Genomic DNA, 16,673 nt, shown 5'->3' with positions numbered 1-16,673 from the left:
GCAGATCTTTCCAATTCATTGTGACAAAATTTCCACATATACATTCAAACATACAGATATGCATTCACAACGCTAAATTATTGGCATACTTAGAGAATCAATAAAGAAGAGATCAAGAGATCATACTAGTTGAAGACTTTTTCTTCACAGCAAATCTCGCTTTCACTAGAACGACAAGCTATCGTTCAGCAACTCTCAATCATCTACCCCGAACAATCTCCACACGAACAGAAGGAAACGGGGCCGACACTATCACTCAGAGCCCTCAGTATTCTCGGAATGAGAATCCAAAGGGTGGGCTTTATTCGGATTTGGTAAAGGGGAGGAGGTAAAGAGATCATATACAACGATCAAGCAAGTGAAAGAAAGGCTCATCTATCGTATAGACAAAATGCTTGATCGTTTAGGTGAAGTATATGATTGTGTAGGAAAAGGTAAATGGTCGTGTAGGAAAAGCTAAGTGATCTTCTATGTGATCATTTAGTAAATAACACGCGTGGGTGTAAGCGTTAAGCGATCGTTCAGCACTATCGTATAGGCTTTAATTTTACTAAGCGATGACACACTTCAACACTATGTCTCCCCTCTGTACTTAACACACCATGAGCTATTTAAGCGTCTTAAAGCGATTCTTCATCTTACTCATCCGCTATGAAAACAAAAGAGACCAATTATCCCTTAACCGTCCAATTAATAGACAATAAATATAATCACATTATATTCATAACCTATGGATTAATATCATATATTAATCATAGTATTTTTTTCTTCACTAGATATAAATCATATTTATATCCAATTTCCTCCAAATTAATGTATCTCATACATAAAATTAATTATATCATATATAATTAACTAGTTCAATTATATCATATATAATCGAACTCCCTCTTGTCAATTTGAACATTTGAAACTGACCCAAAAACTGATTCTCAACTTTTATCTAAGCTACCAAGGGGACCTTATGGATCTATGGCTCGAAGCTCCAACGGTACGTGAATAACTGACTAAACTCTTTAGCCACGATATCCACCATCCGTTAACTTCCAGGCATTCCACTAAAGACCAACAGCTGAACTCTTCTTACCATAGATATATTTCTATGTCCATTGGATATAACCAATCATCAATATGATGACCCTTCACAGATGCTCGTAAGTACAGCTAGGCTAATTTACTGTTTTTCCCCCATAGTTACATCTAACTCCTTAAGTACCACTGATCCCTCTAATGAATAATACAACATAGTTCTACTATGTGTGAACACCTCTCGAGCCATGAGAAGGTGTGTGGCACCACATCGTTCAAGTCCTAGGATCAGTCCTTAAAGGAGCAATCTATCTACTTACCCCTGCTTCAGGGAAGAAGTGAACTTCATCTTGTGAAGCTGAGCTTCCAACTCCCAAATCAGACGAATCCCCAAAGTGGTAGGTTTGAGTCGGCGCACTGGCCACTCGCACCCGGGCAAATCAAAGGACAACCCTTAATGGCAAGAGTTTCCAACTCTCTCAGGATTAAGATCATGTTACCTATGGTCATCTTAGTGAAGTGAAGTCTCTGTCATGAACGGAGTTATATGACGATATGTTAACACTTCGTGGTCAAGTCTTATACAAACTCTTTGTATAGGACATCCTCGCTCGCATGTCCCCTACACGAATGATCAGAATCAGACCATTTGTGATAAGTCACAACACTTGTAACTATTCCACAAAGCGGGTTGCGTCCATAGTGTTACCAGGATAAGGTTTCCCTCCTATATCCATATACTACAGATCATTTTGGTTGTCATTTAAGACATGATTCACTAGTAGGTCACTACATACATTCTTAAGTTACATAAAGATAACTAGGGATTTTAAGTTTATTGGTTTGTGGTAAAGAAAATAAAACATCTAAATGTGCAAAGTCAAAAAGTGAAGTAAATATCATATATTATACATCACAAGCGTTCATACGAAATGTGTTTACAAACTACAGGACACGAGACCTTAGGGCATCAGCCGCAACACATCCTACTCAAGTGATCGGCAACAACATTCTCACATCCTTTTCTGTCTTGGAGTTTCAGGTTGAACTCCTGAAGGAAAAGAATCCACCTCAGAAATCTAGGCTTGGACTTTTTTTTGACATCAGGTAGCATAGAGCTACATGGTCAGAAAAAACAGTAATTTCAAATCCCAAAATATAAGAGCGAAATTTTTCTAAAGCAAAAATAACAGCTAAAAACTCCTTTTCCGCCATGGTATAGTTACACTGAGCTGGGTTGAGGGTCTTTGAAGCATAATAGATGACGTGATGTTTCTTATCGATCTTTTTCCCCAATACTGCTCCCACAGCATGGTCACTCGCATCGCACATGATCTCAAAAAAAAGGTCCCAACGAGGAGTCTGAATAATCGGAGTGCATGACAAGGCATTCTTTAGCACATCAAACTTTTTCTACAATCTTCATTAAAATCAAAGGCCACATCCTTTTGGAGAAGGGAGGTCATCGGTTGAGCAATCTTACTGAAATCTTTAATGAACCTACGATAGAAACCTGCATGACCAAGAAAAGAACAAACCTCCCTCACATTTATGGGGTAAGGGAGCTTAGCAATAACATCAATTTTAGCAGTATCTACCTCTATGTCATGCTCAAATACTATATGTCCTAAAACTATGCCACGCGAGGCCATGAAATGACACTTTTCAAAATTCAGAACAAGGTTAGACTCAATGCATATTTCTAGCACCCTAGACAAATTAGACAGATAATCAGCAAATGAGTCTCCATATACAATAAAGTTATCCATAAAAACCTCCATGCATTTTTTCAATATACTTAGAAAATATGGACATCATACAGCGCTAAAAGGTGTCAGGAGCGTTACATAGTCCAAATGGCATTTTTCTGAAAGCGAATGTGCCATAAGGACATGTAAATGTCATCTTCTGTTGGTCCTCTTGATTTATCGGGATCTAATAGAAACCCGAAAAACCATCAAGAAAACAGAAGAAGGGCTTTCCAGCAAGTCTTTCAAGCATCTGATCGATAAAGGGAATGGGGAAATGGTCTTTTCTAGTTACAGCATTTAATCTCCTAAAATCTATACACATCCTCCACCCATTCTAGACTCTAACAAAAATCAAACTACCCTCATTATTTTTAACCACAGTAATACCCGTTTTCTTAGGCACTACATGAATAGGACTGACCCACTCACTATCAGGGATAGGATAGATAATACCTGCATCCAAGAGTTTGAAGACCTCTTTCATAACTATCTCATTTAAAAGGGGATTCAGATGTCGTTGGGGCTATCGATAAAGCTTAGCTCCATCTTCCAAAAAGATTCAATGCATGCACACAGTGGGACTAATACCTTTATTGTCGGCCAGAGTCCATCCAATGGCCAGGTTATATTTCTGTAATACCTCAACCAGCTGCTTTTCTTGTTCCTCAGTTAGGTTCTTGGAGATAATAATAGGTAAGGTCTCAACTTCCACTAGATAGGCGTACTTTAGGTGGTCTCGAAGCTCCTTAAGCTCCAATCTAGGTGCTTGAAAAACAGAAGGAAGCTCCTTGTCAGAAGATTCATCATCAAAACATGAAGCCATACTTATTGGCTCTGTCATGGACAAGGTGGCAAGCTCTTCAAGAGGGATTAAATCTCCTGAGTCATCCTCATCATCGTCATAGACATCCTATATAACCTCCTGCTCAAGAGAGTCAAACACATCAATCTGGCATAAAGAATGTACTTGCCCTATGGTGGAAGCTTTCATAGTATCGAAAATATTAAACTTGACCAACTCACCATCGAACTCCACAGACAAAGTGCCCTTATCTACATCAATCTTAGTCTAGGTCGTCTTCAAAAAAGGCCGCCTAAGCATGATTGATGCAAATGAGATGGATTTGGGATCTTCCATATTAAGAACATAGAAATCAGTAGGAAAAAGCAACTCATTGACCTGAACTAAGACATCCTCTATGAATCCTAATGGGTGAATAAAGGACCTATCTGCTAATTGTATGACAACTCTAGTTTCGGTTAAGTACTTTAATTTTCATTCTTGATAAATTGAATAAGGCATAACATTTATTGATGGACTCAAATCTAGCATGGCCCTATCAATTCTATTTTTTCCTATGATGCAAGGGAGAGAAAACATACCTGGATCCTTCTGTTTTTCTGGCAAGTTTTTCTGTAGGATCGCAGATACAGATTGACTTACCACCATTCTCTCTTTTTCCTTGGCTTGTCTTTTCCTCGTGTAGAGCTCCTTCAGGAATTTGGCATATTTAGGAATTTGCTTGATGGCATCAAGGAAAGGAATATTTATCTCAACCCTTCTAAACATCTCTAAAAGCTCCTTGTTCTTATCTGCAACTGTTTCCTTTAGCCTAGCAAGCTTGGAAGGAAAGGGGGCTTTAGGTATATATGCATCTAAAGAAGGATAAGGGTGAGAAAATACTCCCTGTTTGTTTTGTGATGGCAAAACGGTTTGATCTGAAGAAGGAATTTCTGGTTTCTCCAATTTTGGCTCTTTCACTGACTCAATAGGTGGCTCCAACTCATTGCCACTCCTCAATGTGATTGCACTAACATTCTCTCTAAGAATTGACTCAGGCTGGGACGGAAGTTTGCCAGACTGTCTCTCCAATGTGCTCATAGAGGTGGCTAGCTATGAGACTTAGGTCCCAAAAACTTCATGGCTTTCTTTATATCTTGTTGAAAATGTTGTGTACCTTGTTGAAATTTAAAAAAGTTGTCAGCAAAACTTTTAACAATTTCTTTCAAAGACATACCTGAACCAGACGAATCTCCATGATTAGGCTGGGCCTACTCATTCTATCCTCCCCATTTGAAATTCGGGTGATCTTTCTACCCAAGATTGTAGGTCTGACTAAATGGGTCCCGCCGTCTATTTTTCCCATTATAATTGTAGCCTCCAACTGCATTCACCTGAGGAATTGCTCCTTGCAAAGCATTTGGGAAAATGTCAGCTAAATGGCCAGTTCCATGACATACTTGGCAAACGGTAGCGAGCTGTCCAATTTCCACTTTTGCCAACTATTTCACAACAGAAACTAAGTCAAATATTTCTTTCTTAAGTTCACTTACCTCATTGGCGAACTTTACACTGACTGCAGCTCTAGTTTCAAACTATTGAGAATTTGCTGCCATAGTAGCTACGGGTTCATTGCTTTAGTCACAGTTTTATTAACTAAGGCTCCTCCTGCAACTGCATATATGCTACTTTTGTTAGTCTGCATCAGTCCCTCATAAAAGTACTGGGTCAAGAGTTCGTCTGAGATCTGATGATGGGGGGAAACTTGACCCATGTCTTTTTGAATCGTTCCCAATACTCATGAAGGGTATCTCCATCGAATTGTATGATGCTATAAATTTCCTTTCTGATGCTAGCAGCTCGGAATGCTGGAAAGAATTTCTCCAAGAACTGTCTCTATAGTTCTTCCCAGGACGCGATGCTTCCAGGCGAAAGAATATAGAGCCATTCCTTAGTATCTCCCTTTAATGAAAAGGGGAATGCCCTCATATTGATCTGCTCCTAAGTCACCCCATTGGGTTTCATTCCATTACACACGACATAGAATTCTTTCAAATGTTTGTGCGAGTCTTCGCCCTGCAGACCAAAAAAGGCAGGCAGTAAGTGAATTAAGCTAGATTTAAGTTCAAAGTTACCTGCTGTCTCAGGATAGGCAATGCACAAGGGCTGCTGAGTGAAGTCAGGGGTTGCAAGCTCCTTGAGGTCTTTTCTCGTTCGCCATTACTGGAAGATTTTCAGGGACGCCTCCTTCAAATGTGTGTTCAACACGAATCTTTCTGTCAAGAGCAGCCTGTTGTCTCCTTTCTCTTCTGATTCTCCACTTCTCCCTAGAGATCTCTGCAAAGTACAATTGTCTAGCACCCTTGGGAGTGTGGGTCATGCACCAAAAGAGAAAATTGATTAGCAAGGATAAACAGTACAAGTTTCAAAAATTAAGGATTCCGTTGGCTCCCTAGCAACGGCGCCTATTTGACGGATCGTATCTTACGGTGTTGTTCCCAAAAGATGGTCGTGCAAATAAATTTATATACACCAAACAAACCTTTTATACTAACTAGTAGTACAAGCAGCAAGTTTGGAGTCGAACCACAGAGATCCAAATATGGATTCCTAAAAAGTTGGAACTTGTAGGAAGTAACCGGGGGGGAGATTGTGAAATTTGTTAAAATAAATTGTAAAGCGAAAATTGTGCAATGTAAACAATTGAGAAAATTTATTATTGAAAAAATACTTAGCTTGGGTAATTATAATTCAATTCATTCCTCATTAATTCTATCATGGACTACTCGGAAGATACATGAGATTATTTAAATTAAAAACTTAGTCTACTCGATTAGAATCCTAAACGGTAGTCCATAAAATCAAGTTGATTAAGAGAAAAGCAAGAATCCTTAACCAATCAATTAATCAACAGCCATTAAGATTCCAGACAAAACTAAGCCAATTAATCAGTTTCCATCGTCTAACTAGTTAATTGATTGAAATTTATCTAAGTTAGAAAGTAAATGCTTGCTAATTGGTATCCCAAATTAACAAAATAAACCTACTTAACTCATGCTTCTATGTGACGACTACGTAACGATTACAAATTAGGGCCAATCAAAGCAGTAAATTTAACATGCATAGCTAATTTGTCAGATTATCCCATACACGAAAATTGAAGAATATGTTCAAAATAAATTTCATAAAATTCATAATAAAATTAATAATAAAACTCACAAAATTACAAAATCAATCTCAAGAATGAAATTGGAATGAAATTAAATTAACAAATCCAAGCTAAGTTCTTACCATTTAGCCACTAAACATACTCGAATTCAATGCAATTGGCAAGAGGGAAGAATTTATTACAAGAAACTAAAGAAAAATGGACAAAAACCGAACTAAAAGAGTGTTGGCGGCGCTCACGACCTAAAGAAGAAGGGAATTTTTCGTATATTTTGACCTAGGCCCGAGGGGTCTATTTATAGGAATCGAGGCAGTGTCGCAATACTGCCCTACGTGCTTCAGCCAATTTCACATTCAAGTCGTAGTGTCGCGACGCTGCCCTACAGTCTTGGAAGTCCGCTTCGCTTCATAAGGTTGTGACGCTATGGATGGCGTTGCGACGTTGCTATGCCTCCTCTCCGAACGATGTTACTGTCTTTCAGCGTCGCGCAACACTCAAATCGAGTATTGTGACGCTCCGACTGGGCTGAGAACGGTGTTTCCGCGGCTTTCTTCCTTAATTTGTTCAATTTGGTGCTATCTTGGGCATCTTAGCATCTTTTTTACTTGAACACTTAACTTGATCACTTGTGTACTTAATTTCTAAAAAATAATCAATTAAAACACATTAAGTAACTTAACAACCTGAATTAAGCAAGAAAAGATAGCACATTTCCGGTGCTATCAAAGGGGATCTAAATGAGAAAATAACGAGGCATTCCATATAATTTCTTTTTCCAACTTCTTAATTCCTCCCTCTAATGTTGGAAATTTTGTCTCATTAAAATGACAATCAGTAAATCATGCAGTAAATACATCACTCATCAGGGGTTCAAGATATTTAATAATTGATAAGGAATCATGTCCAACATATATTCCTAACCTCCTTTGAAGATCCATCTTAGTGCATTGTGGTGGAGCAATTGGAACATATACTTCACATCCAAAAATTCTCATATGGAAAATATTTGGCTCATGACCATAAGCTAATTGTAATGGCGAGTACTTGTGATAAGCTACTGGCCTAATGCGTACAAGTGACATTGCATGCAAAATGGCATATTCTCATACAAATGAAGGAAACTTAGCTCTCATAAGTAATGATCTTGTTATTAATTGCAAACGTTTTATAAATGATTCTGCTAAACCATTTTGTTTATGAACATGAGCTACAAGATGTTCAACACTTATCCCAATTGACATACAATAATTATCAAAAGCTTGAGATGTAAATTCACCAACATTATCAAGATGAATGGTCTTAATTGTATAATCAGAAAATTGTGCTCTTAACTTAATTATTTGAGCAAGCAATCTTGCAAATGCAAGATTTTGACTTGATAATAAGCACATGTGTGACCATCTACTGGATGCATCTATTAATACCATAAAATATCTAAATGGTCCACTTGGTGGGTTAATAAGTCCACATATATTACCATGAATTCGTTCTAAAAATTCAGGTGATTCAGTCCCCACTTTAGTTGGTGATGGTCTAATTATCAATTTTCCTTGAGAGCAAGCATCACATGATAATTCATCAGATGAAGAATCTTCTGGCTCTTCAATGGGTGTCCATTTGAATTCTCAATAATTCTTTTCATCATTATAGATCTTGGATGACCCAATTGATCATGTCAAATTGTAAATATGTCTGGATTCTTGAACTTCAGGCTCATTGTTGCATATGTTTCAATTACTCGATATGAGTATAAATATAATCCAGAAGATAAAGCAGGCAACTCTTTCAATATACGTTTTTCATTTGAGACAGTGGATATGATATATAGATATTCCACATTATTCTTACTATCAGTCTCAATATGATAACCATTGCAACATATATCTTTAAAACTTAGAAGATTTCTCTTTGATTGACTAGAGAATGATGCATTGTCAATTGTAAATTTTGTTCCTCTAGACAAAATAATATTTATTTTTCCAAAACCTTCGATCAGGTTTGTAGGACCTGATATCGTATTGACTTTTGCTTCCAACATTATCAGTTTGGAAAAATGTTTTTTTACTTGTAAGTATTGTATGTGTAGTTGCACTGTCGCCAGATATATATCTTCTTTACTCCTTTTTTTAAACACCCAACATATGAAAATGATCCGTGTTTCTTCATTAAAAGAAAATAATTACAATAAGAAAAACAACATTTAAAATATACAAAGTTACTAAAAAAAACATGAAGATAGATGAAAGAAAACAATAACATTAAGTCTGTATATTCTCAAAATCAAAAGAAACACTTGATGTTCCATCAACTGTGCCAATCTTCACTTTAGTAGATTCAAAGAAGTCCGCCACATCTAAATTTGTCATATGGGATGCGTCAAATATATCATTATCCTATTATGCAAAATTTGCTTCCACATTTTTCTCTTTTTCCTTCAGGGAGGCTTGATAGAGGTCAACTAAGTGTTTTGACGTATGACAAGTACGTGACCAATGTCCAGTCATTCCGCATTGGAAGCATTTATTTTCAACATTTTTTGAACTCTTATTTTGTGGAGCTTTTCCTTTGTGATCATCATTTTGTGTGGTTCTTTTTAAATTTAAATGATTAAAACGACCACCACGAAAATAATAATTATTTCTTCCTCTACCACGGCCACAACCTCAACCACGATTATTATTAAAATTCACAGCACTCCCTTCAGGAAATGGTGTCATTCCGATTGGTCGAGATTCATAATTTTTCATCAATAACTCGTTATTTTGTTCGACCACGATAAGACATGAAATTAATTCATAAAACTGTTTAAAACATTTCTCTCGATATTGATGTTGTAGGAGCATATTCGAGACATGAAATGTAGAAAATGTCTTCTCTAACTTATCAAAATCAGTAATTTTCTCTCCGCACAATAACAATTTCGAACTTATTTTAAATAATGTGGAGTTGTAATCACTTACTAATTTGAAATCTTGTAGCCTCAAGTGCATCCACTCATAACGAGCTTTAGGAAGAATAACTATTTTTTTTATGATCATACCTCTCTTTCAAATTTTTCCACAAGATACGGAGATCTTTTATTGTAAGATACTCCATTTTCAATCCCCGTGGATATGATGACGAAGGAAAATCATAGTTTTTGTTTTATCCTGATTGGATGTCGTATTTCTTTCTTTAATAGTCTACCCAAGATTCATAGTTTTTGCTTTGTCCTGACTAGATGTCGTATTTCCTTCTTTAATAGTCTCCCAAGATTCATAACATCCAGGTAGATCTCGGCATCAAGTACCCTTGATAAATAATTATTGTCGATAATATCAAGAGCTAATTTTGTGAGATTTGTCATGGCATCACTATCATAAAATATTATACTTATGTTAGAAATTTAATAGATATTGAATATGCAAAATAATATTAAATTTATTAATCAACAAAGAAGGAAAAACCGACATACCTTTAGGACCTATATGAACTAATATGTTATGAATTTGAGGAGCACAATGAGAGACAAATGGTAATAAAATATAATATAATATTAAAATAAATAAAACATAATATATAAATAAATAAAATAAAACAAAATAACAAAATGAGAAATTAGAAAGTTCTCAAATTTCTCTACTTTCTCCAATTTATATGGAATTTGCCCAATATGTGTAATTTTAAGATCTACTAAATGTCACTATTTATAGGCAAAATGGCGAGTAGAATGTAAATTTACATGGACAATATAAAAATGACACATGGCTTTTAGGACAATGGATATCCATTTATTATTATAATATTCAGGAAAGAGGGATTATTTTTACTTCCTTTTGTTGTTTTGGTTTACATTCATCAATAAAATGTAATGACAAAACATTTGTCATTATTGGTCTAAAAATAGGGCTATCGTTACATTTTTCTTTTATTCATCTAACTTTCAACAAGTGGAAAACAACAAAACATCTAAAGATTTATCATTTTCATTTTTAATCTTATACTAATTGACTTTCATTTTCGTTGTTTCACGTTCCTGTTAAGAAACAATGCATTAGTCTAATTATCCTTTACAAATTTCTTGACCTTATATTGCTTTTTCTTCTTTATATTTCAACATATCAGACATTTTAATTAAGAGTACATATTTTATATCCATTGAACTATGTCTAAAAGTATAATAATATCAAACTCCATAAGATTCATGATACATGTATAAATCCAGATTTGCCTCCAAAGATGTACTGAAAACGATACCCTGGACAGATGTAAAGCTAATTAAGCAAATAGCCTCGGGCTCTTTTCCATCACTGAAATTATTTTTGTACTATGTTAATATGAAAACAATTTCATGCTATATCTATTTATTAATTAGTTGTCATGTTTACATACTTCTGAAAACAGAGTAGAGTTCACTAAAGTTTAGCACTGAAAATAAAATTGATACTGCCATAATACTCAATTTGTAATAGGTGAGGATTATCTAACATTCCAATTTTCAATTTGTTTTGTTAATTTATCATTTTTTTTTCCATCTTAGGCAAGATTTACTTCATTTTCATTATAATAATAAAAAAATTTAAAAAAAAAAAAAAAAAGCTGACCACTAATTCTTTTTTGTTTTGATAATTTTTTTTTTTTAATCAAAACTTGTTTTTGGATCAACAAGTATAAATATTAAACTTCAAAATTTACATTATTTAAATCATAAAATGAGAAAAATATTTGAAAAAAAAACATTTGAAAATATTTAATGAGTCCAAAAGCATAGAACGAACTCCTCATTCATAGACAACTAAACTCTTAATTTAAAATATAATCCATCTTTAAATTTTGATTTTGGTTACAATTCAGTTCATAAGTTTCAAGATGCTATAATTTTACACCCAAAATTTAAATTTTGTTTCTATTTAATCCCTCGAGCAATTTCCCTTATTAATGCCTATAATTAATTTAAATGGATTAAAAGAATTATAACTAATTAAACTCTGATATTTCATCATTGATAAAATCAAATTTTAAAATGTTTTAAATTAATTGATAAACATTAATACTAATAATGAATTAAATTGAAGTTAAAATTATAAATTCTAGAGATTGAATTGAAACAAAATTCGATCTCACCAGTAAAATTATTACATCTAAATGAAGACAAAACTTTAAATTTAGTTAAATTTATAGACCAAGTAAAACAACAACATCTAAAACCTAAAAACCAAAAGATACTTTTTCAAAGATAATCAATTCAGTTATAATGATCGGCCAACTCAAGGACACATTCTACATAAGATTGTACAAATATTGACTAACGCAACACTATATGGACAGACATATAATAAAAGAAAATAAATGGACAAATTTGCACAAATGTACACCACTCACATTGAGAAGAAAATACATAAGATCTTGTTTGTTCCATTTTATCGAACCATCTCTCTTCCGACCTTTATTACATAAGGTAGAAGCTTAGACAAACTCTAAACTCAAAACTCCCTAACATTGAATAAGAGTACAAAATAAATAAAATACTCTCTATAAAAATCTGCAAATCACGTTGACAAGTATGAAGAAAGATATTCTGCGGTGCTATCAAATACATAACAATATTTATAACAACGTTGACACATTGCTCAAGTTTTACCTACATTAAATTAGCCAACCACAATATTGTAACGCAACACAAATAGTCAAATACCAAGTCAAAGCATGTCTTGATGATTCTTTGTGGCTTGAAAAAAACTTGTAACTAAGTGTACATATAAGATATTAAGGGGATGTTTCATAAATAGGTATAAATTGTTGGATTGAGTGAGTATTTATTACCCATGTTTGTTAAATCCATAGAGAAAAACTTTTTTACTCATTCAAAACTAACCCTAAAAATTAGTAATATTTTCATTTTCTTCTCTCTTCTCTTATCTTCGCCATTTGAATTCTCCTCCATATTTGATTTTTTTTTTTTTATCGTCAAATCTTTGTAACATTATTTTACAAAAATTTGATATGATAATTTGGTTCATTGTTTTTGTTGGATTTCTTTCAAGGACCGATTTTATCTTATGTTATGTTCTATCTGAGACCCTCAATATTATATTTTAAATATCGAAAAGAATATATATTTTGTGAATTTTTTTGGAAACGGCCACATGTTCGATCGTTTCATATTATTTTTGTGATCTTATGAAAAATGTTATTGTACTACATCACATTCTCACCATCATAATCAAATGAAAGGTAATTATCCTATGTACAATTTCAATTCCAAATATACTATCTATATTATATAAAAATAAACCATATAATATGTGGAATAATAATGTTAAATTAGCAATGTTCAATATATATACATACAATATACCAATTAGTAATTGGGATAATTCCCTTCAATATATACACATACATTCAATACAATATACCAATTATTGAGCAACAAAATGAAATGTATTTTGTTAGTATGTTTTACAAATTGAAGATAATTAGAATTATTACAGTTTTTGAAAAAAATATATGAAAAATAATCTATTATGTTCTATAAATTGAAAAGAAAAAATTGAGATTATCCAGTTTATGTTATAAATGATTTGAGAGAAAATATGTGTATATTTGAGAATTAATCAACAATAGCAAAACATAAAACTAAAAAATTAAAAAAATGAAATTAAAAAAAAATAAAAAAAATAGAACTAATCTCATTTAAAAAAAAACTGTATCAGATCTCCCAACTCAACTCAATTATAAACACAGACAATAATTACCAACTCAACTAAACTCTGCAAAACAAACACAGACATTTTAACTCTCTAAATAATAATTACCAACTCAACTCAACTCAACTCTCTACTTTTATCATGCACCAAACATACCTTAAATGATTGGTTCATAGTTTCCATCAAGTTTTCTCGTTTTTCCATTTTGTGTGTGTGTGTGTTTTGAAGAGTAAAGGATAAAAGAGAGAGTTATGCTAACCACGAAACTGCTTGTGATTGATTCTTCAAGATTCAGCAACAGATCTTTTCCAATTTGATAGAGAGCTTTGGAGTGAGTGATCTACATTTGTTTGTACCGAAATGAAGTATTACAAAAACAAGAAACTCGGAAAAGGATAATTTAAAGACATATACATCAAAAAAAGACCAAAACCTTGAGGCCCTCACTAATAGGATAAACACGGAACTGAGTCCAACCAGATTAGATATTTCCTGCAAACCTAACAGAAGCCACAGTAGAGAGAATATGAGGAAGTGGTTGCTCAAGGGGAAAGCGGGAAATCATCATCAACATTTTACTTTGGGTTAGAAAGAAACATTAAGCCAAAACAGAGCAAAAAAGGGAAGTTTTGTGTCCCTGATGGCTGATAGCACTGATCTTTCTTTTTCATCTTCTTGTCCTGCCAAATAGTAAACCAAAAGAAAGGTTATAATTGGGGTTTCTGGTTTAGTTTAGTTTAGTTGTAGATCAAAACCCCCCAAAAGGCCCAAATGGATTAGCTAGTTTTAGCTTTTTCGACACATCCTGACTCTTTCCCATGAACTCATTTTGAGTTTCTATGGTGGGCTTGAGCCCAAATAGCCCAACCTATCAGCCAAAACATTCACATTTTCATCTTCATTTCTAGCTGCCTCCAACCTTTCACTGAACAATTCTTCCCAAAACCCTTCATCGAGTACTTTATCTTCATCTTCTGGTGGAAGTGAGTTATCTCCTTCTTCTTCTTCTTCTTCTTCTTCTTCCTCTTCCCCATCTTCATGTCTTGTCTTGCCAAGCCCTTGCATCTCCAAAGCAAGTGCTTCTAGCTCTGTTATTCCAAATCCATATTCATCACTTTCTAGAGGTTCAATCTTTATAGTGTTTGAGCCTTCACCTAAGAATCTCCCACTACCACCACTGCTATGTTGACCAGCTTGTTCAATGGGTCTTCTCCTTTTCTTAGTTATGGCTTCTTCAAGCTCTTTCCTCTTCTCCTTCTGTTGGATTAACTGCTGAATAAATGATGGGTTTTTCATTGCTCTTGCTAAGAAATTCATCATTTGTCTTTGCTTAATTTCAGTTCCTCTTAGCCTTTGCTCCATTGCTTGAAGATAAGCTCTTGTGTTCTGTTGCTCTTGCCTTAGCATCACTAACTCCATCATCAGCACTTGTTTGTCACGTTTTAAACGATCCATTTCTGCATCTACTCCAAATTGACCAACTTCTACACAAGCTCCACTAGCTCCTTGTGATTGATGATGATGATGATGATGATGATGATGATGATGATTTGCTGTTGCTCTCCTTCTCTTTATGTTTTTAAGAAGGTGCTTTTGGCCTCTGATAAACCCTTCATTTGCAAATTCCCATCTATCTGGATCTATCTTTCTAAAACCCTGCCAAAATTTTACAACATAAAACCCTTCAATAAAAGAACCCATCTCTTGATTTCCTTTATTATGGACAAATTTCCAAATTTTTCTATCAAAAAAGAAACCCATTATACTGAATCAGATCAATTGAAATTCCCAATTCAGAAGGTTCTGGAGGTGAAGGGACAGAGCTTTGCCTTTTCCAATAGAAGATTCCAGAACATTGCAATACACAAGTATTCACTACCTAAATGGGAAATTGCGAAATTACATTCCTACCCATAAAATCCAAAAAAAAAAATGACAATAAGGGTATTACAGAGTAGGAGATTTCCTCTAGGGTCCAAAATTCAAGCATCTCCAGAAAATGGGAAAAAACAAGAAATTCCGAAGAGGGCGAAGATTAAGAAATTGACTTACGTAAGTATTAAGTTGACGAACGAAGCTGGAAAAGTTATTATGCTTAAAAAATCTCGGAAGCAATTGAGTGGAGAAACAATGAGGATCCCAAACGATGAAACTAGTTCCACCAAAGCTCCAAGAGATTACACGCTCAGTATTAAAATCATCGACGATTTCAAACGTTTTAGTCAAAAACGGCGGTGGACCAGCGTCGTGAAGACCCTCCATCGGCAACGGAGGAGCCATAATCGCCGATCGTTCTCCGTCGACATCCGACGAACTGGAACCCGGAAACTCTTCCTTGACTGGAAACAGAGGATTCATCTCTGCAACAATCGCGTAGAAATCAAATTCCCCCCTAAAAAATTTCATTCACTTTGATCAAAAAGAGAAAAATTTCATTCACTTTGATCAAAAAGAGCAAAAAAAAAAAAAAAGAAAAGGGGGGTAAGAAAGGGATACTGAAATTCCATTGGGAAAGCAATAAAAATGGAACCCACTTGCATAAATATCAAATGGAAGGAGATAATTGGAAAGTTCTAGGCCTTGAAGAAGCATAAACAATTGAAAAAATTGGAGAGAAGTTTCTTGGGCAAGTTGGAGGAGAGAGAAAGTAGAGAGAGAGAGAGAAGAATGAAGGTTCTGGAAGGTTCAAGAAAGAAATGGAGGGAAGAAGATATGGGAAAGCGGAAGATGGAGAGAGGGAATGGGAATGGGAGCTCCCAGTCTTATGAATTGGTGACCACAAATGACCTTATGAGACGGCAAGGGTGTCCCTTTATATATAGATCAATTTTAAAAAAATAATAAATTTTCATTGGTTGGAGATTGGAATTTTTGTTTTATTCAATATATGGTAAAACAAAAAAGGAAATTGCCCGAATAGATTATTTTATATTTCTTTTAAATATTATTTTAGTCCATAAAATTCTAATTTTATTCTATTTTGTTCCTAAACTTTAAAAAATATTTATTTTAGTTCCTAACTCTTCAACAAAAATGTGAAAATGTTGTATTTTTTTATGACTAGACTCTAAATGTATCGAGAGAGATGAACGTGAAGTACAATCTCAAAAACCAACATGCCTTGATACTGAACGGTCAAGATTTTGAACTAAAAATGAATTTTAAATTCTCCCACTTTGTCACCTTTAAAATTGAAACTTTAGACTTTTTAGCTTAGCAAACTTATTTGGTAACCTAATCATCAAAAAATATAAATC

General features: G+C 34.3%; 1 protein-coding gene and 1 pseudogene across 2 annotated transcripts; both read right to left on the bottom strand.

Moving 5' to 3' along the window:
* Positions 1–3,690: 3,690 nt before the first annotated feature.
* LOC150033711 (uncharacterized) lies at positions 3,691–4,662 on the bottom strand (annotated as a pseudogene).
* A 7,337-nt stretch (positions 4,663–11,999) lies between these two features.
* Positions 12,000–16,206, bottom strand: LOC120086610 (heat stress transcription factor A-7a-like). 2 transcript variants are annotated; one of them, XM_090318362.1, is made up of 4 exons: positions 15,951–16,206; positions 15,469–15,808; positions 13,850–15,072; positions 12,000–13,756 (listed from the first exon to the last, which is right to left on the bottom strand). In XM_090318362.1, the coding sequence occupies exons 2-3, from the start codon at positions 15,772–15,774 to the stop codon at positions 14,254–14,256; spliced, it is 1,125 nt and encodes a 374-aa protein (XP_090174488.1). In that variant the 5' UTR covers positions 15,775–15,808; positions 15,951–16,206; the 3' UTR covers positions 12,000–13,756; positions 13,850–14,253. The 2 variants fall into 2 exon arrangements, with proteins under 2 accessions (XP_090174488.1, XP_090174487.1); XM_090318361.1 differs by having other exon boundaries at positions 15,469–15,776.
* Positions 16,207–16,673: the final 467 nt, after the last annotated feature.

This window comes from Benincasa hispida, chromosome 9 (genome assembly GCF_027475165.1).
Source record: "Benincasa hispida cultivar pf3 chromosome 9, pf3_genome.v1.1, whole genome shotgun sequence".
Lineage (NCBI taxonomy): Eukaryota > Viridiplantae > Streptophyta > Magnoliopsida > Cucurbitales > Cucurbitaceae > Benincasa > Benincasa hispida.
This window is presented reverse-complemented; position numbering and strand designations above follow the sequence as displayed.

Bases quoted from the DNA above. Each gene is read 5' to 3' on its own strand.
- LOC120086610 (XM_090318361.1), bottom strand. From the start codon at position 16,008: ATGCTTCTTCAAGGCCTAGAACTTTCCAATTATCTCCTTCCATTTGAT. The intron at 15,777-15,950 runs GTGGGTTCCATT...CGATTGTTGCAG, and splicing joins TCCATTTGATATTTATGCAA to AGATGAATCCTCTGTTTCCA. The intron at 15,073-15,468 runs GTAAGTCAATTT...AAATTTTGGCAG, and splicing joins TTCGTCAACTTAATACTTAC to GGTTTTAGAAAGATAGATCC.